We start from the raw sequence: 25543 nt of genomic DNA, 5'->3' as shown, positions 1-25543 counted from the left end.
AGCAAGAGACAAACGACAACATAATTTAGGGAGGAATTGACAATGGGAGTGGATTGGTTATAATCTCACAATCAGCACCATTTCTGGAATGGTATACGATGGTGGAGTAGCGTTTGTCTTCTGGCAGACAATGCTATAAAACACATTTTATTAATAAGATTTCAAAAGCATGGCAATAAAAAAAATTTTCAATATAAAAAAGCCACCATTTGTGCAAAAATATTGCCACCTGGGATTTTTCCCGACTTTACGTGTTTTGAAGACTAATTGAAGTGGTCAGTTGCTATCTTAGGGTAACCAATAGAAGTCAGCCTTTACCTTCTTCTTCCATCAATTCTTTCTCATCCAATGAATTTGCAAACATCCCAATCCGCGTGGTACCCCCTCCTAATCTCGGAACTTCTAACGAATCTTGGGAAAATCAAATTTTACCCAGATTTACTCGTCTGTCGTCTACCGCACATAACCGAACCTAATGTTTACCAAAGAGATAATAAGTAATAAAGAAGATGGATTTTTTATTCCACTTAATTTTATCATTTTTCTTATCGTTATACGATGTTGTGTAACAAGAATGCTGCGAATCTTGCGGAGAATGATTCCGTAAGAAAATATTTACGTCTACATCGAAAGTAACAACAGTTGACATCGCAAATATCATCTATATCACTTTCCGAAAGAAGACAATCTCCTCCATCAAGATTGAATTTGAGAAGTTGGTAAATACATAGAATTCGTACTGTGCATACGTGTATTTTGTATCTGTTAATGTTCTAAATTAACACACTAACGGCCGGCGTTTTCTCAGTTAAATCTCGTTTCTGGCCACCATCTTTCTTAACCTTTTTGACATTTTCTGATAGCACCCATATGAACAGAGAATAGAGACGACATATGAATGTTTCCAATGTAAGGATCAAATGGTTCTTGCGTTTTTAAAGTTTGGTACTTTTAGCCTACTGCGCTTACTTTTACGTGCTAACCGTTTAAACGGTAAATTTTATTATTTATTTAAACACATAATGTGTTCAGAATGTCGGAATATCGCTTTACGATCAATATTCTGAGATCTTTCCGATTAAAATGAGTTAGCAAATATGCTTCGAACAATGTAGTGTCTGATGTCATTTTCATTATAAAAATGTAAGTAACGTGTTGGTAAAAGTTTCATCACAAATCAAGAATAAGAAAATTTAAATTTTGAATTGAACTACTCAGTTTATCAAAGGTTGTTCATATTTGTTGATTCTCAGACCCTCCTTCTCTTTCACTCGCATTGTCCCTTTCTACGTTCGACACGTCTAGGACCACAGTTTTGACATTTATAGTTTATGTATCGCCATTACCGCAACTCTTGAATCCAGATTTTCGTACAATATCAAAATGTTTCCTGTATTATCAAAAAACGCAATAACAGTTGAGAAAGAGTTGTGCCTGCACACGAAGTTTAGCCAGTACTTCAATTAAAACATATTCACAATAGAAACATTTTAGCATTTTATGATATACTAGGATTTACAATACAACAACTACATCCCTTTTCTCTATTCAAAATCTACTACTGACTACGGAAATAATGGCAGATAATATTACTCGATCCGAGACCGAATATCGACGAGGCACCGATACAATAATAAAACTTTCATATCATTACCAATATTTATGAAATTTTCACCAACATGTCCGTCATATTCGTATAATTAAAATGACACGAAACACGATACAATTTGATAAAATCGGCTAAGTATCATAGGTTTCTTCGTAAACGAAAGACAACGCAATACGGAGGGGACGATCTCTGAAAAAGCGAGTACCGCAAGTCATCACGCAATGATTTTACGTCCCTGCGCGCCCCGAAACTTCGGAGCAAGCGGGCGAATCCGTTTCTGTTCCACATACAGCTCAGTTTTTTTCTTCAATAACTGATATCTCCGATGTATAATAATAAAGTACTATACGAGATTTCTATCTGGTTTGCTCTCAGTCAGGCAATTTTAATATAAAACGAGATTCCTTGTCTGCCGACATCAATATGCTTTCCTCGTTTTATCCATGTTACTTTCGCTTATTATTAATATGTACTATTCTTTTAACAGGCAATCTCTTCCTAACATATTATACCTGCGACTCTTTAAGAAGCATGGATGTCCGTGCCGATCATTGCTTACCCGAAATCATCAAACAAGATCGTACAAAAAATACGAATAGAAGGGAAATCATACTGTATCCGAACAACCAATAAATTTATTACAAAATAAAAGAGAATGAGAAGATGTACAAAAAAGACAGCGCGTTATCGAAAAACAACTGATCAGAAAAGAAGGGCAAAAGCAAGAAGAGCGACATCTACGCAACCAGTACCGCTACCAACAATAACAAGATGCAGATGAAGGAGGGATAAAATAATAAGAAGAAGAAAATTATTTGGCAATACACCAATGCTAGACTATACAAGAGTACCGTTAAGATTCGCTGAAAATGACGATTCGATTGAACGGCTAGCAATTCAATCCCAGACAAGCTGCGACGTTCATATTAAGGAAAGCCTAAGGAAAACATTCCGAGAAATAGAATTGCAAAATGAACATGCTCAGCTGTTGAAATAAAATAAAAATTTGAAAACACAAACAAAATATATCAAATAAAACCTCTAAAGAACCGAAATATCCAGAAATCAATTGCGTGAAAAGTTGAAGAGGTTAGATGTCTTGAGGTGGAAACATTTATGTAAGGTCGAAATACATGCTCAAGTTCGGTGAAGAAAAAGTTGCAAAGCGGTGGACTGAGAGACAGAAACTAAAAAATTTACTGCATCAGTAAAAATTGTACAACTAAAAAGTTCCTTCAAGATAAATCACGACATCTTCCCCCAAAAAGAGGACTCTTCATCCTAGAGAGCGAAGATGTTGTTTCCTGCTGACCACGGAAACTCTTTTATTCGTAAAATGAAGCAAAACGATTGCTATAAAGTCAGCCTGTGAAACAATCTTTTCTGAATTCCGTAGTTCCTGAAGAATCGATTTCTTCAATGATTCTCGAAGCATTCAAGGAATAACGTTTCGATACAGCGAAGGAAAGTCCGAGGCCGGAAGACATCAAGAAAGAAAGACGCAGGTCTCAAAAGTCAAAAGAAAAGGCGAAGAGCAGTTGGGATTTAGTCGAGGACAGAAAACTAGATTTATATAATACACGTATTTGACTGAATCATTTTGGATGATTTCCCTTTACAGATTAGTCTGTTGGTATAGAGATATACATACATATTAGATATGTCCAATATTTGTAAATGTATTATTTATGTTTTTTGTTTCGTACTTTAAATTATTATTTTAACATTTTTCACTATTTTTAACTCTAGTTGACATATATATTCGTTCAAAAATATAGTAAACGATTAAGTTCTCTTTCTTAGGCAACGTACGATTAAATAGGTTTCCGTAGTGTGAAAGCCAACAGATTCTTCTTTATGTCAGCGTACAACCTAATCGGGTAAATCCCTAACTTTAAGCTTAAATACAAAGGTTCCTGTATATACTAAATTACGACAAAGCAGGGCAGATCTTTAATGTTATAGATCCTTTTGCATGTTAATTTCAGTTGAACTCCAATTTCCTCTCTGTTCGTAACCATGGACGACATATGTAACGGCACGATACCATTCCCACGATGACACCAACAGCTTATTCGCGACACAATACTGTTTGTATATTGTTTCGGAAGATGTTATCCCCCGACGCAATATTCGTACTACACGATTGGTAAGATGTGCCGTGGGTGTGTTTCTTTAATATTACAACTTTTGTTATAATAAGAAAATGCACCAGACATCTCGTCCATGACGTAGTATGAGAGTGAACGATTTTGTGTTGTAATCGCGAAATGACTCAGCCGTATTATCGTATCAACAACATCGTATCGTAATATATCTTGTTCATGGCTAAAAGTAAATTAACACTATCCTTACCAGGCCCGGTCACATGACAGTTTTCAAAATTTAATTTAAAATTGTACATTCATTGTTATTTATTTCGTTCATATAAATTTTGCAAACATTCTTATATTAACACAAATTGAGAAATCAATTGACCAGATAATATAAGAATTTGCATAAAGTGAGACGAGCAAAAAAATAAGAATGAATATAAAGATTTAGATTAAACATTGAAGCCGGTCATTTGATCTGATCTTTTTGAAAAGATTGAAATCGGACATAAGTAAACTTATGAATCAATATTTTTCAAAATTGTCGTAATTTAGTTCGTTTTCAAATCCGTATTTAACTCCGGACATATTTTACCAGGGACGAAATAGAGATCATTTTACTTTTTATAAGAACATGTTTGTAGTATACAGAATGTAACAGTTACGATAATAATAAAAATATAAGAATTAATAAAATTCAATAACGCAAACCGAAATAAATGCATAATTATTATGACAATAATTAAGAGCGTTTAATCATTTAACACTAAACCTACCGACACTTCGTGTATATCTATGCTACCGTGTGCGGTCAAAATGACCGGTGATGAAAGAAGGAATAGTTTTTACGATTTATCTTAGATAATGGTCAATTTGTAACTAAATGTATATAAAATGATGAACTTTCATAAAATTTGGCCTAAATTTACGTTTGTTTAATTTCAATTATAGTCTTAAGTAAAATTGCACTTTTATTTATATAGAGGTATATCTTATTCAACTTAGATGCATTTTTACAAATTATTTAATTATCAAATATACATTTGCCGCATATATATTTCCTATGTCTTAAACAAATTTTCGTAATTTTCTAATTCTTACAGTTTTTTACTTGACAAATTTTTTGTAGTAATGAATATGAACCTGTTGATAGTTTTATTGTATGGTTTTTTCCCGCGATTCCTTATATAAGAGTAATGAATGCAACAGGTTTATAACAATTTTATGAATTCTCTGTACATTGACTCATACTGTAGATACCATTGTAAATTTATTGATTCGTAAACGTTGGCTTCACTCACTCTTCTTATCAAATCGTATAAATCTCATAATTTCAGGAAAGTCATTCCTGCACATTGTTTTTGAGAAAAATGTACGCCTCCAAATTTTTTTCCACAAATACGAGAAATCTAAATTTTTTACCTGATATGCACGGCAGACATATAGCACAGAAATAAATGCATCTAGTTCTATTGCATCTAGCTCCCTCTTAGTTCCCAGTGCTCTAAATGCTTGTTGTTCCGTACATTTTATTATATAATCCCTTATACGGTGATCAATGATAAGATAAAATGCCGCCTTCACTTGTCCTTTCATTATATGTCATTTAGCATATCCCTAAAGATATTATGAACTTATATCCTGCCAGGTTTGGGAGTAGCATCTATTTCTTACCAAACTGTTCCATTGGGCCCTGCGTCACTCTGTGCTCTCAACGATAATTTCTTTCATTCTTGCTCTTACGTAAACGCTTATTTATAATATTCAACTCTGATTCGGTTGAAAATAGCTTTTCATGTGTTTCCATGCCGTTTTCAGTTAGTTGCTGAAGTTTCTTGTTCATCGTACACGGAACAGTCCTCTTTTATGTCCGTTATTTTTTTTTTTTTTTAAATCTTGACATTTCTAAGGTAGATATTTGTCACAGAATAATAACTATGTACGGAATAAAAAATTATTGTCACATTTGATATGCTTTACTTTTCCTTTTATAACAACTTTTCACAAGACGCTCTGAGATGCTTTCTGTATGAGTTTTGCAGATAACAAGTTTAGATGTCGACTAATTGACTTACAAACCGAGATGTGCTCTTCTCGAAAAAACAATAGCAAGCAAAAATATGATTTGTGACGGCGATATTTATACGAAAATATTGATGAGTATTAACCGTTCTCTACCAAAGTTACTCAAGGGTGGAGTTGGGAAATCTTTTCCCGTGTCTTATAGCAATGAGCAATAACCCTCAGAAACATTTCGACTTTTAAAATGTTTGTAACAATGTACTGTAAAAAATGCTAAATTTTGTGGCAGTTCCTTAGGATTAACATGGGTCTGAGTTGATATGCCTTGAACGCTAGTGGCTATATTGATCGAGGGATGGATAGTTGTATGACAAGATTACGGCTGTAACAGCAGTTATTATTTGTTATTAATGATTTTGCTTGTTATCCGACATTTAGATAGCCATTTCTTTGTACTGATTGCATTCATTTGATGAACAACTAACATATTCTGTCAGGCGATCAAAATGACAGCTCATGATAGGCAAGGCAGAGTACAAATTTTTCTCAGAAAATGAAAGAGCAAACTAAAATTAAATACCCAAAAATATATTGTATGCATGTTTTAGGATAAGTCAGAAATTATGACGAGATATGATAAAGTTTAAATACGGTTAAATTTGTGTAGAATTTCCAAGAGTGGTTAATTTGACCGCGCTGGTAGGTTTAATGTTAATAATAACTTAATAATTCTATTTTTTCTATTGTTCGTTATAAGAACATGTAGAGTACAATGCGAATGACCAAGATTGACAATAAATAACTGACGACAGTTATACATAAAGTGTAAACAATTAAAAATTTTTGTACTGAAATCAATTTATTTTCAAATTACGCTTGTGAATTTATAAATGTCTCAATGAGCTATTCCAAATTTTAAAAACTCGTCTCATTATGACCATTAGTTGCTGATACAATGAATGTCGATCTACTTGGAACGCGTGGGTCCAATTCACTCCCCTCTTCCCAACGACTTCGGCGAGTTCTTGCGCTTCCTATTACGTGATAGGATACCTCGCTGATGTACCTCGACTTTGTTAATTTTCCACTTGCATTCTTGATTCAATATGTTGAAAAGTACATTTGAACGAATCGGTGAATGTATATCTCTAAGAAGGAGAAAGTCCAACTCCTACGTTCCGTTAACATCAGGTAGGGACAGGCCCTGAGGTGACGGGGATGTTCGAGTTTCCAGTTAATGATTCACAGGCACTAAAATAACAAAGTACGCAAAGTTTAAGAAAAGGAAAAAGTATGCTAATTCCAAACAATTCCGCACCGTTAGGTTGTCCTTGTCCATAAATAGTGGTGGTTTTTTAAAACTGTTTCTAATAACTGGAAAGTTTTAAAAACGTATTGTTGCACTGCAAAACATCTGCTTTGTGCGCAGCAAAGTGATATTCTGAACACATTATGCGTTTCATAAATAATAATATTTATAATATGCATAAATAATAACATTTGCCGTCTCAGTGGTTATCACATGAAAATAAATCATACAGTAGGCTAAAAATACCGAACTTTAAATATGTGAAAATTTTGAACCGATGGGTTCCTAAGTTAAAAACTTTTATATGTTGTCCGTAGTTTCTATTCATATAAGTGCCGAAAAAATGCCGGACTTTAATATGCTAATTTGCTAATGTAGGTCATTGACAAATACAAAACATACGTATGCAGAGTACGAACACCTTGTATCTACTAACTTTTGAAATTATTTACGAATGACATCCTCTTCTTTCGGAAAATGGTACAGTTGGTGCCATTCGTATGAACCGCTATTGCATATGCGCGAATATCCACTGACCTAACCTCTTTCTGCAAATCCATGCCATAAAAGCCGAAAATAAGCTACAAAAAACAACGCACACATTCGCGAGGACGTATCTACAAAAGTAAAAAGCAAATTAATAAACACATAATTTAAAGTACTTAACAAAATAAAAACGAATGACAATTGACATTAGGCACAGATATTTTAGCTGGAAAATTTTTAACTAAGAGAGACAACTCAGGCCATGAAATAATTATTTGTGCTACGTATACATTTCGTTGTCTGCGGTAGAAGAGACTAAATCTGCGTAAAATTTGTTTTTATAAATTTCGTGAAAAATTCGACGTTTACTGAATATTTCTTTCCGTGAAGAAGCCAAACATTTTTTCAAACGGTATGGAGGAATCATATTAACAAAATGCAAAAAGTTTCATTCTGATTGATTCATGTATCGATGTTCGATGTAGAACATTCAGCCGACGCAGAATGATATATAGAATACAATAATATACAGGGTCGTTGGTAACTGGTGGTACAAGCGGAAAGGAGGTGATTCTACTCGAAAAAGTAGTCGAAAATATAGAATAAAAATATTTCGTTTGAGGCTTTGTTTTCGAGAAAATTGATTTTGAATTTTCGCTCGGTATGCGTGCGGTACGTTATAATGGATGTCACTGTAGATCGTTGTCTTAATGGAAAAATTAAAAAAAAAAGTGTTTATTCTATACTTTCGACTTCTTTTTTCGTATAGAATCACCCCCTTTCCGCTTGTACCGCCAGTTACCAACCACGCTGTATATAAAATACAAAAATCTGTACAACCTCCAGTTCTTTACAAAATGCAAAAGACTTCATTTTGATTAAACTATACTTGGCAGAATAATCGATGGTTTTATTTAAAAGAATAAATATTAAATTGGTAACATTATCCTTTCCAATCTTGATTAAAGATATAATCTAGCAACTGTAACATATTTACTAACTGTCTGTGAGCTGTTTACTAGCGAAGAAGAAAAAAAACGGGTCTCCAACGGCTCTGTGAACGGCATGTTCGTTCGTTGTCGAAGAAAAGCAAGAGACAAACGACAACATAATTTAGGGAGGAATTGACAATGGGAGTGGATTGGTTATAATCTCACAATCAGCACCATTTCTAGAATGGTATACGATGGTGGGGTAGCGTTTGTATACTGGCAGACAATGCTATATAACACATTTTATTAATAAGATTTCAAAAGCACCTTAGTGTAACCAATAGACGTGAGCTTCTACCTCCTTCTCCCATCAATCCTGTCTCATCCAATGAATTTGCAAACATTCCAATCCGCATGGTACCCCCCTCCTTATCACGGAACTTCTAACGAATCTTGGGAAAATCAAATTTTACCCAGATTTACTCGTCTGTCGTCTACCGCACATAACCGAACGAAATGTTTGACGAAGAGAAAAATCCTCCTAAACAACATGGAACTCTTTTTATTGCATTTAATTGGTTCCTTTTCTTTTTGTTCTTGCGATGTTATGTGCCTCGAATTCTGCGAGCCTTGTGGAGAATGCTTAGATGAGTAAATATTTGCACCTACATCAAATGTAACAACAGTCGACATCGAGAATATCATCTGCAACACTTTCCGAAAGAAGACAATCCCCATCATAAGGATTGAATTTGAAAAGTTGGTAAGTACATAGAATTCGTACTGTGCATACGTGTGTTTTGTATCTGTTAATGATTTATATTAACACATTAGCAGCTGGTATTTTTTCGGCTAAATCTCGTTTCTGGCCACCATCCTTCATAACCTTTCCGACACTTTCTGGTAGTACTCACATGAACAGAGAATAGAGGCGACATATGAATGTTTCTAATATAAGTATCCAATGGTTCAAAAGTCTTGCGTCTATAAAGTTTAGAAATTTTAGCCTACTGCATAGCTTACTTTTACGTGATAACCATTTAGACGGTAAATTTTATTATTTATTTAAACGCATAATCTGTTCAGAATGTCGGAATATCGCTTTACGATCAATATTGTGAGATCTTTCCGATTAAAATGAGTTAGCAAATATGCTTCGAACAATGTAGTATCTGATGATATTTTTATTATAAAAATGTAAGTAACGTGTTGGTAAAAGTTTCATCACAAATCAAGAATAAGAAAATTTAAATTTTGAATTGATCTATTCAGCTTATCACAGGACATTCATATTTGTTGATTCTCAGTCCCTCCTTCTCATTCACTCACATTGTCCCTTTCTACGTTCGACACGTCTAGGACCTCAGTTTGGACATTTAGAATAGCTTATGTATCTCCATTATCCCAACACTTGAATCCCGATTTTCGTACAATTACAAAATGTTTCCTGTATTATCAAAAAACGTAATAACAGTAGAGAAAGAGCTGTGTCTCCAGACAAAGTTTAGCCAGTCCTTCAACTAAAATATATTCACAGTAGCAACATTTTAGTATTTTGATGATATCGTAGGACTTACAATAAAACAGCTATATACCTTTTCTCTATTAAACATCTACTACTGACTACAGAAATAATGGCAGATAATATTACTCGATCCGAGACCGAATGTCGACGAAGCAACAATACAACAATAAAACTTTCATATTATTACCAATATTTATGAATCTTTCATCAACATGTCAGTCATATTTTTATAATTAAAATGACACGAAACACGATATAATTTGTTAAAATCGGCTAAGTATCGTAGGTTTCTTCGTAAACGAAAGACGACACAGTTCGGATGGGACGATTGCTGAAAAAGCGGGTCTCGCAAGTTATCACCCAATGATTTTACGTCCCTGCGCGCCCCGAAACTTCGGAGCAAGCAGGCGAATCCGTTTCTGTTCCACATACAGCTCAGTTTTTTTCTTCAATAATTGATATCTCCGATGTATGATAATAAAGTACTATACGAGATTTCTATCTGGTTTCCTCTCAGTCAGGCAATTTTAATAAAAAACGAGATTCCTTGTCTCCCGACATCAATATGCTTTCCTCGTTTTATCCATGTTACTTTCGTTTATTATTAATATGTACTATTCTTTTAACAGGCAATCTCTTCCTAAAATATTATACCTGCGACTCTAAGAAGCATGGATGCCCGTGGCGATCATTGTTTACCCGAAATCGTCAAACAAAATCATACAAAAAATACGAATCGAAGAGAAATCATACTGTATCCGAACAACCAATAAATTTATTACAAAATAAAAGAGAAAGAGAAGATGTACAATAAAGACAGCACGTTATCGAAAATCTGCTGATCAGAAAAGAAGGGCAACAGGAAGAAGGACGACATGAATGCAATTACTATCACTACCAGCAATAACAAGAAGCAGATGAAGGTGGTTAAAATAATTAGAAGAAGAAAATGAATTATTTCGTAATATACCAGTGCTAGACTATACAAAGCTACCGCTAAGATTCGCTGAAAATGACGATTCGATTGAACGACTAGCAATTCAATCCCAGACAAGCTGCGACGTTCATAGTAAGGAAAGCCTATGGAAAACATTCCGAGAAATAGAATTGAAAAATGAACATGCTGTGCTGTTGAAAGAAAATAAAAATTTGAAAGAACGAATAAATTATGTCAAATAAAACCTCTAGAAACGAAATATCCAGAAATCAATTGCGTGAAAAGATGAAGAGGTTAGATGTCTTGAGGTGGAAACATATATATAAGGTCAAAATACATGCTCAACGATGGGCTAAGAGATAGAAACTAAAAAATTTATTGCATCAGTAAAAATTGTACAACTAAAAGGTTCCTTCAAGATAAATCACGACATCTTTCCTCAAAAAGAGGACGCTTCATCCTAGAGAGCGAAGACGCTGTTTCCTGCTGACCCCGGAAACTCTTTTATTCGTAAGATGAAGCAAAACGATCGCTATGAAGTCAGCCCACGAAATAATCGTTTTCCGAATTCCATAGTTTCTGAAGAATCGATTTCTTCAATGATTCTAGGAGCATTCAAAGAATAACTCTTCTTTACAGCCGAGAAAGATCCGCGGTCGAAAAGACATGAAGAAAGAAAGGGGCAGGTTTCAAACGTCAAGAGAAAAGGCGAAGAGCTGTTGGGATTTCCTCTAAGGCAGAAATATACACTTAAAGGATACAAGTCTTTGACTGCGTCGTTTTGGATGGTTTTCCTTTATAGATCTATTTCTATAGAGATATACATACATATTAGATATGCCCAATATTTGTAAATATATGATTTATTTTCTTTGTTTTTGTTACTAAGTCATTATATTCACATTTTGTACTATTTTTAACTCTACTTTGTATGTATCATGGTTTAAAAATATAGTAGTAAATGATGAATTTCTCTTTCTAAGGCAACGTACGATTTATTAATTCGTTTCATTCCTGCGCCATTTTGTTATTCTCATACTTGTCTATCTCGAATAGAAAAGTAGATATGAACTTTTCTGTAAAACCGTACGATTAAATAGGTTTCCGTAATGTGAAACCCAACATGTTCTTGTTTATGTTAGTGTACAACCAAATAGAGTAGATGCCTAACTTTCAGCTTAAATACATAGGTTCTTGTATATGCTAAATTACGACCAAGCATTTAATTTTATAAATCCTTTCGTACGTTAATTTGAGTTGAACTTAGCACTTGGCCGCATGGTGCAGCACTAGTACGGGAACAAGCAGATCCGTAAGCGCGAGCACTGTTCGTAACCATGGACAACATATGTAACGGCTCGATAACATTCGCGCGATGACACGAACAGCTTATTCGCGACACAATACTGTTTGTATATTGTTACGGACGATGTTATCCCCCGACACAATATTCGTACTACAACGTCGTTAAGATGTCCTGTGACTCTGTTTTTCTGTAATTGCAATTTTTATTTTAATAAGCAAGCGCACAAGATATCTCGTCCGTGACGTAGTATGACTATGAACGATTTCTACCACAATCGTGAAATGTTTCGTTTGTAGTTGCAAAGTAGTTAAAAGCATATTAAGAAATCATAAAAAGTCTACTAACAATATAAAATCTTTTTAAAAGGATTAAAAGCGGCCCTTTGTAAACTTATGAATCAGTACTGTTCAAAACTGTCGCAATTTGGGTATTTAAATCCGTACAAATTATTTAAACAGGGTGGCCAGCGCAACGGCCGCTACAAACTAATAAACACTACTGACAACCTGATAAAAAGATGTTCTCAACTAAAGTTAATTATTGATGAATTTAAAATAAATTGCATTACAAAAGAATATGAAAAAGGTTTCGGATAAAGGGTAGTGTCCAAACTGCAAAATTTGTTACCTGAATGTGCCGTTTCGGAGGTACCTTAGATCGCTAAAAGAGAAACTGGGGGTCATTTTTCACGGAAATGAACAGTTCGGAATATTGGAACTTATTAATATTTGGTGATCAAAGATCTTAACTGTAGAAATTGAGACGTAAGATCGTGATTACATAAAGAGGCAAAATAAATGATGACACAACCAATGACAACGTTCCAAAAGCTCAAATGCGTACAGGATAATCTATGCAGTAAGTTAAAAGTACCAAATTTTCAGAAAAGGTATATCGTTGAAATCTATGAGTACGTGACACGTGACCAGGTTGGCCAAAATTTTATACGCGTTATTTGCTTGAAAACCGACCCTTATTTTCGACTGCAACAACTTCAAAACCTCTCAAATATTTTTCATTAAAAAGTCTCGAGGTCACTTTTACATGTTTTCCTAAATATGCATAATTATTTCTGTCACTTGTTGTGGATAACGTTGAGACAAATTCAGGAATAACAAATCAGCTTATCTTTTTTTAATAATTTGCTTACATCATTCCGAAACGAAATACTGTTTTTTATTGAACGTGCAAAGTCATCTCGCTATTTAACTCAGGAGAAATGTCATCGATCAACACGCTCGTTTGCATTTTGCGTTCGTGTATGTATATATACACTTGTTATACACATATACAACCGTCTTATTTCTGATGACAGATCACGCGTAAAGACTCGACGTTATCATCGTGACATAATTAGCAGTATTGACTTCTGAGTTGACTAATGAGAGAATGGATACTTTGTGACTAAATGTATTATAAGAATTAAGCACACTTGTCATACACTTGTTCATAGCATGTAATTGTATTATTATCGGACATCTAATACGCATTCTCCAATTGCATGCCACCTTCGATATAGACACGACATAGAATTCTAAATGTTCTAATTTGTTCATTAAGTTCGGATGTGTAGAAGCAAATAAACTTTGAAACACTATATAGTTCTACATTTATCTAACTTCAAAGTTCTTCGATTATGTTAATGTGTGTTTTGTAAACTGTTGATTATAAATATCCTGACAAGTATGTAAATCGTTAACATCGACATAAATAATTGTCACACTGACGAGTTTAGAATAAATTGATAGTAGGTATATACACAATTATTATAAACGAGAAATGTGATTACTATTTCAGCCACGAAGTATCACCGAATTACGTTCGTATTTAACTTACGCGTCTGTAAGAAATTATTTGATTACATTTCCAAGCAAGTTGTTTAAAAGAAGCAACTTAACCTGTTTAACCTGATACATATTGCTGAATCTATACGTATTGATGTCTTAATATTATCTATATTTTATTGGAACAAATTTTTAGCAGTTTTTTACGTTACAGTCGAATATCATTACGGTATTCTGATTAACTTTTATTTAAAATATCTTTTTCTTTCAGATTAAAGATGAATTTTCAGATGAAAAAATCGTGGAGGTTGTTAACGCCAAGCATCTTACACATATATTTATAATAAGTTAATGGAAAAATGGATTTATCATTTAATAAAACAATGATATTAAAATAAATTTTAAAGGGGAAGTATAAATAATATTTCATGAATGTTTCATGGTAATAAATAATTCTTTAATAATTTAACTCATGTCACACTATACATTGTTATAATCGCAATATAAAACACATTGTAGGATTCGTTGAGTGGCAGTTTTCAACAACAAACATACTCTGTCGAATCAACTTTTAGAATCAGGAAAATCGAAATTAACTAACCCTTCGCAATCTTGCTACTTAATAACGCAAACATCGCATAATATTAGTAGCTACCACTTCATCGTCAATAAGAATTAAATATTCTACAGAATGTCTCGTATTTATGTAGTACTATGTACAGTTTAGGTAACTGTAAATTAATTTTACTTTGTCAACGACAATTCATGAAATACATATTAAGATAAGTATAATTGGCGGTTAATACGAAAAGTGATTCTTTTATGCTAGGTTCTTTTTCCGAAATGGTCTACGAAGGGTAGATATATCGACAGTTTAAAAGCATATCTCTAATATAGAGACAATGAACAAGAATTTCTATATTAATTTATACAGGGTGTTCCATCGAAAGGTTATTAGTTATATGGAAAAATGCAGAAAGAGTTTCAAACGATGCAATTCCTTTTAATAATTTTATCTAAAGAGGCACAGTTTTGGAAACATCCCGTATAATATTTTACATTAGAAAAATTGTGTTTGCTTTGAAATGGTCGCCGATTCTTACTTTAGAAAAATATATCAATTATGTTTTTGAGTAACAATCGACATTCAAATCGCATTTCCTATTATTCGTACATATACAAATTCATTTTACACACATTCACACATATGCGCGCGCACGCGTACCATATACATTCAGAGAAACTCGCTAATAAACGAAAATTAAATTAATTTAGCGTTTGATTCTTCTGCAAAGTTCAACTCTTCGTTTCAAATATTACTATTTTATAGATCGTCTCATTTTACATGCAACAAGGGTATCATCTCTAGTATTATATTCAATAATACATTAATAAGTCATAATATCGAAAATGACGTTACTTTTATTACTGCTAATTACCCTTTGAATATTGCAGCATACATTGCATTCTATTAAAAGCTTCAAGTTCGCGGTAAGAAATCATAGTAGATTACTTTATCACGATAGAAAAGCAATTTGCAAATCAATGGTATATTCATTGGCAATGAACTGTTTTAGAATTCTAGTACTATTGAAGAACGAAGAGTCAAATCGACGCTTTTTAAAATCTAATACTGCCTTACGATTTCTTCATTGAAGCCGACTTAATATCATTCTTGCTATTCTTAATCAGTTTTAAGTTTGAAACAATGATTTCCAGGTTTCCAAAAGTCTACAAATTTGCCACTATTAAGGAACGCTGTCAATCATTGTTCAAAAAATATCAAAACCGACCGAGTTCTATGTATATACAATTTAATAATCAATGTCTGAAAAATCTGTAAGACATTTTCAAAGCATTAAAAAGGCTATCATAATTACAAGAATATGGTTCTTAAATTATAACAGGTTGGTTACAGTTGGTTACAATATTATAATAAAATTATCAAATTTAATTCATCTTCCTAATGCGTCTTTTTTAATGCTCCAAAAACTACTTATCAAGACTTACGATCAAATGGAGTTTCAGATCTAAGAGAAACTTAAAAACAAATAGTTTTATCGATTACTTATGAAGAGGAATCATCAAAGACTGGTTGGTCCGAGCAGGGTATGTAAATGGTACCCTGTCTTTCAAGAAAATTTTATATAAGGAGAAACTCGGTCGAATAATCAATCTTACAATATTATGCTCTTTACTGACTATGAACAAAATTATACGCTTTCATCTAACTTTCGAATTCGTTGATTATTTCAACAATTCAATTTCATGAACCCTTTTATTAAAATAATAGGACCTGCTTTTAATTGTTTAATTTATAAAAGTGTAAGATCTAGTATCTCACTAGTTAAACTCTATATTTCATATTACTCCACAAATTCTGATATAAATCGTCTTAAAATGTATAAAAATAATATTTTGGAGTTTTTCTGACTTTTGGAACTAATACAATAAAATTTCTATTACTTTATATTGTACTATAAAGCTGAAATAAGATATTTGAATTAAACTATTTTATTAAATATTTTTATTTGTTGCTACAAATTAATAGAAATTGAGAGAGGAATTTTACTGGAATACATTTAAATTTATCAGTTCATAAATATTCGTCTTATATATTTATCTAAAATTAATTTATTAATTCATTTAGTACATAAATTTAAAAATTGTATGAAATACTGACAAAGAAAATCCAGAAATCAGAAAAACGTTATGCATCATTTTTCAGAGACTGTATGGATATTCTGCTAGATAATTTCTAATTAATGGTGGCAAGTGTTCTGTGGGTAATTTGTTCCTATTAACAACTAACCTGGCCAAATGACTAAGAGACCTAACTTCTTTAACTAAAGGCTTCGTCAAATAAATTTCACTATACAGTTGTCCACTATAATCTACCCAAACTTCCTTTCTATGTTCATCAACACTTTTTGAATATTCCACGTAATATTCCAGCATCTTAATTGGACAATCAAAAAGAGGAATCGCAAAAGCAAGCCTAGGTTCAGCATCTAATCGAAACTGTCCCACAAAATAGTGAACTCTAACAGAGGTAGGTCCTCTAGCAGTCTGTACAGACACAGCAAACATATATCTGCTATCTGAACTATCTCTCATCAGCCATCTGCCAATCGCAGCATTTTTTAATAAATTTTCACTCTGTTGCCAACTAAGACCTTCGTGATACCAACCACAAGTTTGTAAAAGTCTTTTAACTTCGCTCAGTCTAGCTGCATCCCTGTTCATCATATAATTGTCAAAACTCCAGGGACATGGCATTAACCAAGAGACTGGTGTAGTTGGAGTTCTGTCTCTTCTTTCATCAAAATTTTCTTCGTTATTCTGAGTCTCATTTTTCTGCACTAAACCTCCACCATTAAAATTGTTTCTAGTTCTTGAAGTTATACCTGCCAAAGATTCAGGCGAATTTGTAGTAGTTGCAGTTATATTTACTGTGCATTGTCCTAAACTTGCAGGAAGCTGTACAGTTGCATTTACTTGAATCTGTACTCCTGGATTAGAATTTAAAACCATGGAGTTACGATTTTCAGAAACTTGAAAATTATTTGATTTAACATGATAAAGTTTCTGAACATTATTACAACAACAATTAAAATTTCGATCTTGATCTAATTCTTGACCATTTCCTTTCGAACTTTTAGCTTGTTGAAATTGCATGACTGGCACATTAGTCACTTGAAAATTTGAAAAAACTGATTTTGCTTCACAATTTTCAAATGAAGTTCCCTCTTCTGCTTTTTGCGGTAGGATATTTCTTCGAGTCCCTGGTAATTCCTGACAACCACTTGGAGGTATTAAAAACATCCTTTTATCGTGAGTCACACTTTCTTGTTGATTCCTTTGTTCATGAAATACAGTAGAGGCTTCTTGATTTTCAGTTGATAATGTCTTTTGCACGAAACATCCACCACCAGACAATTTTGGACGGATTTCCATATGTGGCGTTTGCATAAGAGTTCCAGAATCTGTACTCTGAATTAAACAGCCTCCAGATTGTATACTTGGTGTTGTGATTGTTACACTTCCTCCAGTTAAATCGCAACTTGTGGTGATTTGACACCCAGAACCATTTTTTTGAATTTCTTCATTAATTAATGGAAATCCAAGAACTTGTGTATTTTTTTCAAATTTTTGGAGGAAACCTTCCTTTTGTTTATCGATTCTTGGCTTTTCCAAATCAAGTGTCATTGATGGAAAGTTGAAGGAATTGATAACAGGTTGTATAATAGTTGGTGCATTTATAAAACAACCACCACCACTATTATAGCCTTCAGGAACTAGCAGGCCACCATAATAACAGGTTGTTGGATGAATTAGAGTATTATCTTCGTCCATATTTTGAGCTCTGCAACAACCTGGAGCTGGAAATCGGTGACGACAGTTTGGGCACATTACTGTCAACATTTTTTGTAAAACTACTTTGTTTTCAGCATAACAGTCTTGTATCTGTAAACAGAAAAGACAAAGATCATTTTAATATTTTGATGATATAGCACGTACAGTATAAAAATATTCTAAAATATAAAACATATAAAATATTATAAATATTCAATCTGAATATATAATAAATATTTCTTTAATAACATTTGATTTATAATTATTAAATTATACAAAAGTCAGATTTAATAATAGTAAAAATCAATTTAAAATACGATAAAAACAAATTATTATAATTAGCAAAATACATATAATTATTTACTAATATTATTTGAGCGAAATCATCTAGATTTAAGGTATATTACTATACATTAAAAAAGCTATTACTTCTTACAATTAGTCAAATAAAATGGATCACACTTCCAATAAAAATCTATTAATTGTAAATATATTGTACTCTTATAGTATAGCTTAATATAATATTCAGAAGCACCATATATTACTTATATAATTTTTATAGAAGCATATTTTATAAAAAATATTTATTTATTTAAATTAATAGGATAAAAATGTTAATATGAATATAAATAAAAAAATATTAGAAGAAAATAAAGCAAATTGTCTTAAAATGCATTAAAATTTTTATAAAACTATACGGCAATGCTTTATAATCATTTGCTATACGCGATTATTTATAAGTGACTGGCATAATTTACGTAATTGACCGCATTGCGTAAGATATTTTCCATGAAAATCTGTTCCAACTAAAAATACTAACATGCCTCAGTAATTTTGTTTTTGTCTTCATTTTACTTCAACGCAGTAAATCTTGATTATATTAAATTTTAAATAGTATCTTGAACCTTGGCTCTCGACGTTTTTTATTTACATGTTACTTTTATTTCAGCCTGATTAATTAATTTAAATTATTAATTTTTAGGTTACGATGCTATTGCATACATGATTAAGTAAATTTAAACGTATTTCCAATGAGTCATAACTTACATAAAAAAAATAATTTGTTTTTAATTATAGAGCTATTTCATTCTACAAAGTTCTAGAGTCTTTTACAATCGAAATTTGATCTCTTTTAACAGTGAAAAAAGGAAGAAGAGGAAGAAAAAGATTACGTTTCTTTAATTCCACCTTACTTTATTAGCACATTATAATCAAGTCATAAAATAATTATACACCACTTGCAGCTGTTTCTTGTTCTAAGAATAAAACGTTTCACGTTCAACCCGTGTTCTTGCAAGGTTGATCAACAGATGTAAAAAAAAACAGTGAATAATTGTACATTGCGTAGTAAACAAAGGAATTCGAACGGAATCAGATTATTCTCATTCTTCTGGATCTTCTTAATTACTAATATTTTAAACATTGCGTGGAAATCGTTTCTAAGATTGACGAATTTGTCCATGAGAGAAAAAGAAAATGAAATTTCTATAAAAACGATAAAATTACACAATCCCGTTAATCGGTAATTTCTGTTCACTTCGTCAGGGATGAATGCATCTCTGTTACCATTCGATCAATACACACGATCGTAACGTCGTTATAAAATCAAACAAAGTACCAAGAAATAGTCGTGAAACGCAAAATGAGAAATATAAAGAATTTGTCTAATGAATTTAAATCGATTTCTCATGCATATCCCCCTACCAACAGATCGGTCGAGTCACTCGTTGACATAAGAGTCCGTTAACCTTGTCAGTGTCTCACTGAGGTTATTTAAATAATCGACGAAACGTCAGGCGCAACTTCCACGTACGGCTTTACGATTCATAGTTTTAAGACCAGGTGTCGCATTCTCCCGTGATCCCGGCAGGAATAGAGACGCATCTTTCGACATCGTTCGCGCGCACCGCAGCTGCCTTCTTTTCCCATTGTGTTTTAATGGGCCACGTGGCAGAGAGATGTCCGAGTGTTAGTAAAGCGGCACGGAGCCGCTTTTCCACGAACGTGTCGCAACGCTAGAAGGCCAAGCCCCCATTTAGAAGTTGTTCTTGGCCTCTCCAACTCCCCACCACTGCACACCCTCTCTTTGCCCCACTACTGGCGCCGACCAACTGACAATATCCCTCTCCTCTCCTAACCTCGCAACGACACTACTGGTTTCCCTATATCAATCATATTCGGAGCTTTTACCAAATATTTGCTCGTTTCGTGTGAGATAAACTTCATGTTTGCAATTTAAAACAAACCTTGAATGATAATAACAACATACGCGTCGGTATTTGATTAAATTTGAAAAGCAAACACACAAGATCGCTAGGAATATTTTCAATTTTCAAATATCACCAACTGCGGTATTCGAGCTTGAACAAGCGTTTAATCGAAATACCACTAAATAGCATTGTACTAATAGCCGCTGTTCTCTTTTTGTTCTCCATTTGTATCAAGAAAATGAGAATTATTCGCGTGCTAATGGTCCGATTATTCCGTGCCTCTTACGCTGGCTTCAAAATAGCCGATCGTTTCTTAAAAACACAGGTATCTACGAACAATATCGATGAACGTTATAGCGAGCGTCGTAAACGCCGCGAAAAAAGAATCAATGTTTTTCTTGTAACGCAATATTCCAGCGAACAGAACACTTTCGCCAGAATCGTCGTGTCACGATTAACAAACCTGCAGTTACAATAAATATTCATCGTTGCGAATAAAAGGAACGAGTGCCAGTGCCGATTTCGAGAAACGATTTCACATCACGTCATCGACGAATTGGTATTATCCGGAACCCCATAATCGGTTCCACCAAAAGGCTCTTCACATGTTTACAACCCCTTTTTACGCGTCATCGATAAGTCAGGTTACAATGTGCTATCGATATCGGCAAAGGTAATTACCGAGATAACATTTTCCACGAATGCACAATTCTAGATACAAAATCAATCAAATATAATATACCTATAATGCATCTTGGGGAATAATAAGAAATATAAGTATGTGCACGTACGTGTTATCTATCAAACATGATATTAAAATTACTTCTTTCATTTATTTAAGATACTAGCGAGATATTTCAATAATATCATATACTGCTTTCTACAAATAAAGATTCATTTTTTTTTTTTTTAACAAGAAATGTATTGTCTTCGAATTATTTTCGAATGTTGTAAGTAGAATCGTTCGAAATTCTAATACAAATCTTTTTTACACCGTTTAACATGAATATGACAAATATTTCAAGAACGTACCTAGTTCTATTTTTATTTTTTAAACAATAACACCAAATGTTTAGAAACATTTTCACCTGAATTTTATCTAATCTTTGCCTATTTCTAGAAAACCTACATAGCAATTCGAGCTTTTAGTTTCATCAAACTTTCAATTTACAGTTTGCCCAAATATTTTCCACGGTTACAGGTTGTCAAGTAGATATATGGAATGATCAAACAATTATTCTGTTTCATGACGCAAACTCACTTCCTTATCGAGTATTCCTTGAAGTAATAGTCGTCAATTGATGACACGTACACGATATCGAAATTATGTGGTATTGAAATATATGTACAGTACTTTTATGAAAGCCCCTACTACGCATTCAAGCGTTGTCGTTGGCAACTTATTTTGGAATTCTAAGATTCCATGCTATTTGCCCGAAGAATGTTAATTAAAAAATCACTTCTCTTGAATCGCTTATCGTCGCTTAAATCGCTTCCTTTTTCCCCCTTTTTTAATTTTTTCTACGTAGCTTAACGTAACTTTGTTCGCTCGCGTGAGAAATTATTTCTCCACAATATTCGTTTCTCTCGCGAAATAATCTTTCGATCGTGGAATTTTTAAGCGATGTACGTTTCTTAAGAATTAAGGGGAAAAAGAAGCAAGAAAGAATACAAATTTGTTCAAAGTGAAAACAAGATCTTATCTATCAATTAGTACCTATTACGCAGATTTGCTCCAGGTAACGTATAATTACATAAGATGTTATATGCGTTTAGCGAAGCAATTTAAAGCTACTTTTCCTCAAGAATAATAATCAAAGAATGGAAAGCCGCAACACTGATATTTTATCTGACCGAACGAAGAAATCTATGTAAAGAATAATTAGGGCTCGTAATATTTCAATAGAGCGGCAGTAATTAAAATTTTGAATTTCCGCTTTCTCAAATTCCATCGTTCAAATTCTATTTTGTAATATTTACTTATTTATAATATTTATCAATTATACTTATCTATAATAAGTATTAACTTATTATAAATAATCAGCCATGTCACTGCGCCACGCCAGAAAAATTACTGAAAATTCTCAACGCGAGAATTGATTGTAATTTTAATAAATAAAATAAAAAAAAATTCTATTTTAATTTTTATCAATATAACGTACAGTACTTTCGAGAAGAAAAATAATATGCCAAATTTGTGTAGATTTTCTTAATGTCCGCCAGTAAGAAGAAGGCGACCTTTAAACGAAACTACACACACTTTGGAACATAATGAAGCTATATTTTTTTCTACGCTATTCTCCTGCCGAAGATTATCAAAGTACTTTGTATCTGAAAATATCTAATTTAAAAGATATTTCAATGTTAATTAGATCAAATCGAGTGCACGAAAAACGAGGAAAACATGAACACAGAAACGCTGAATTATCTTTCCTCGTCCTTCGTACGATAAGTTTTGCAAGATTAAAGCACTTTTAATCTCGGTCCAAGTATCTTAAGGCTATTTTTCTAGAAAACTAAAAAGTGCATCGAACGATGCATAGTCCCGTTTAAAGAAGCAAAGGTCACCTTGAGACCCCGAACGCACATCCACCTAGATGAGATTTGCGACCGTCGCGAAGCGCGCCCCCCTCGAAACAAAGCGAGTTTCGTTTGAAACACTATTTCCAGTAAATGTATAATTTAGCAGATGTTTCGCACGGATCGATTAGAATGAGACAGCCTGTATTTGAAACGCACATAAGTGTGAAATACACATACAAATAGTTGTTTAAGTGTATGAATAACGAGTTTGATAGTAGACGTGTAATTACGTGTTCTTAGAATATGCGCAAAAAACACTGAACTCTAGTTTAAAAGGTTTCGGGAAAAAATGTATTTCAATATTCATAGAGTACATATTATGATTTTTTATTTATGTCTATTTTAATTTACTGCCTCAATAACATCGGGTTCTCCTCGGTACTGCTTTACAGTTTACATACATGCTTCTTGTATTTATATGTTCAATGATTGTTATATCACATTCATTTGCATCTAGTACAATAGCACTGCACATTTCGTTCCACCTATAATTTCAAAGATTTCCTTCGTTTCTAATGAAATCCTGGCGGATTGTTTTTATAAAGTTCCGAGTATTTAAATAGAAAAAAAAAGAAAGAAGAAAAATAAAAAAAAAAAGTAATAACATAAGAATCGAATTTGTGGATTCTGTAAAACAGAAATACGGCCATGTTTTGTTCATTAATTTCGATTTTTTACTATTCACAGTAGCCCTGATCTTTATTCTTCCTCGACCATCTGTTCTCTCCTGTCGTTGGAATGCTAAGGGGAGTGGAAACGGCCGACGGAGAGAGAAGGAGAGAAAAATCTTTCTTCGAGCAACGAGGACTTCGCAGAATCGGACGTCGTAGTTTTATTTGAGGAAACAGAACGAGACTCTGATGGAGGGCCACGAAATTAGAAGAAATCTAAGAGAATATATTTTTTGTCCTATCACGAAGATTTAGGACGTAAAAATGCACCAGCAGAAATATTTATAAGGAGAAATAATTTCTTTCTTTTTCCCCTGTCATTCTCACTTATTAACACATACCTGTTTATTACCACGACATTTATCATTTCTGTAGTTATCGTTTTATCGTTCGAACGTACATGTTCCAAATATGTGCGAACGAATTAGTTAAAGATATAAGTAGATTACGTTGCACAATATGCATAATAATAATTCGTTATTTGCGGTTTTCAACGTAAACGTAACCGGTGACTGTGTAATAAAGAACGTAGAAGACAAAATTGCTTAAAAGAGGTTAGGAAATACGCATCGTTGTATACGGCCGACGTTGGTTAAAAAGAAAGTCGGTATAATAAAGGAAAATTGAAATAATAAAGAAGTGGCAATAAAAAATTAAAGGATAAACGAATAAACACTAAGAAACGATTATTACGTTCACGTGTGTAAGGATAAACGAAGAATGGTGGAGTGCATAAATTTGGCGAAGAAAAAGCAACGAACGAGTTTTACGATGCACGTTCGAAGTCATAAGGTGGTTCGAAGGCATCATAAATCGAGAGAAGGGTTTGGGATCTACCCTGTTTTCAAGGGGTCTGGCTAGAAATTCGTCTTCTTGGAAAACGACGAACTGGGCTGATGACCTATACGCCGGCGAAATACAGTTCGTCGTAGCGAATGCTAATTTTACTGGTCAACTTCATCGATGCCTCTACGGTCCTTTCGTTATACAGCGCTTTTCAGAAACGGCGGCCGACACGTTCGCGATATCACATTGTAATTTACTTCTTAATTTTTTCTTTTTTTATCTTTAAGTAATTATTTACGAACTACAGACAGTTGAATTGGGAACGTAAAATATTCCATATGCAGCACCGAAGAACGTAAATGTACAGGATGAGAAAGTTTTAGTTCGTTTCCTTTTTTTTTTTTTTTTATTAATAAACATTTTCTATACTTTCAAGTAATGAACAAAGTCAATCTTTTTTCTCAAATCACAATCTCTTTGTAAACCATCGGCGGAACAATTTTAATTTTCAAAATCTTACTAGTTTTATATGCACCAGTGGGAATTTGAATTTCTAAATGATGAGAGTAAAAGACGATTCTAGGGAATTTTGCAGCTAATTGAGTAATCACCATTTATGAATGATACTGTAGCTGGCCTCGTTATCGGCAAGATTTCCAGCAAGTATAAATGAGAAGAGGTTCCTCGAATGAGTGGCAACACGGATTTTATCACTTACAGATAAGCGTGAATTTTATTTTACAAGCCTTCGCGGAAATAAACCTGCTTCCGTGAAAGAATCGGCTTTTGTTGTTGCAAGTATTTAGAGCATTACCCTCAGGCTATTAATCAATTAATAATTTCTTTTTCCTCCGAACTAATTGGAATTTTGCATAAGACCATTTTAAAGCAACCATTACAAGAATTATCGTTCTAACGACGAAATTACGTTGCA

General features: G+C 33.3%; 1 protein-coding gene and 1 long non-coding RNA gene across 5 annotated transcripts in view; one reads left to right on the top strand and one right to left on the bottom strand.

The window, feature by feature from the left end:
* Positions 1-13502: 13502 nt before the first annotated feature.
* LOC117208412 lies at positions 13503-16234 on the top strand. Its single transcript, XR_004487685.1, has 2 exons — positions 13503-13902; positions 14275-16234. It is a non-coding gene; the product is annotated as an uncharacterized LOC117208412 (long non-coding RNA).
* The window catches only part of LOC117208411, a 31906-nt gene continuing 20801 nt past the window's right edge, over positions 14439-25543 (bottom strand). Inside the window, exons 1-3 of one of the 4 annotated variants that reach the window (XM_033449603.1) lie at positions 20606-21410; positions 20064-20521; positions 14439-18470 (exon numbers count right to left, since the gene is read on the bottom strand). In XM_033449603.1, coding sequence (XP_033305494.1) covers positions 16728-18470; positions 20064-20093 — 1773 coding nt within the window. In that variant the 5' untranslated portion in view covers positions 20094-20521; positions 20606-21410 and the 3' untranslated portion in view covers positions 14439-16727. Of the gene's footprint in view, positions 18471-20063; positions 21411-25543 lie in introns of those variants that run through there. The other 3 variants (XM_033449601.1, XM_033449605.1, XM_033449604.1) reach the window with 3 other exon arrangements.

Source organism: Bombus bifarius, unplaced genomic scaffold (assembly GCF_011952205.1).
Source record: "Bombus bifarius isolate JDL3187 unplaced genomic scaffold, Bbif_JDL3187 scf7180000008072, whole genome shotgun sequence".
In the NCBI taxonomy this organism is placed as follows: domain Eukaryota; kingdom Metazoa; phylum Arthropoda; class Insecta; order Hymenoptera; family Apidae; genus Bombus; species Bombus bifarius.
This window is presented reverse-complemented; position numbering and strand designations above follow the sequence as displayed.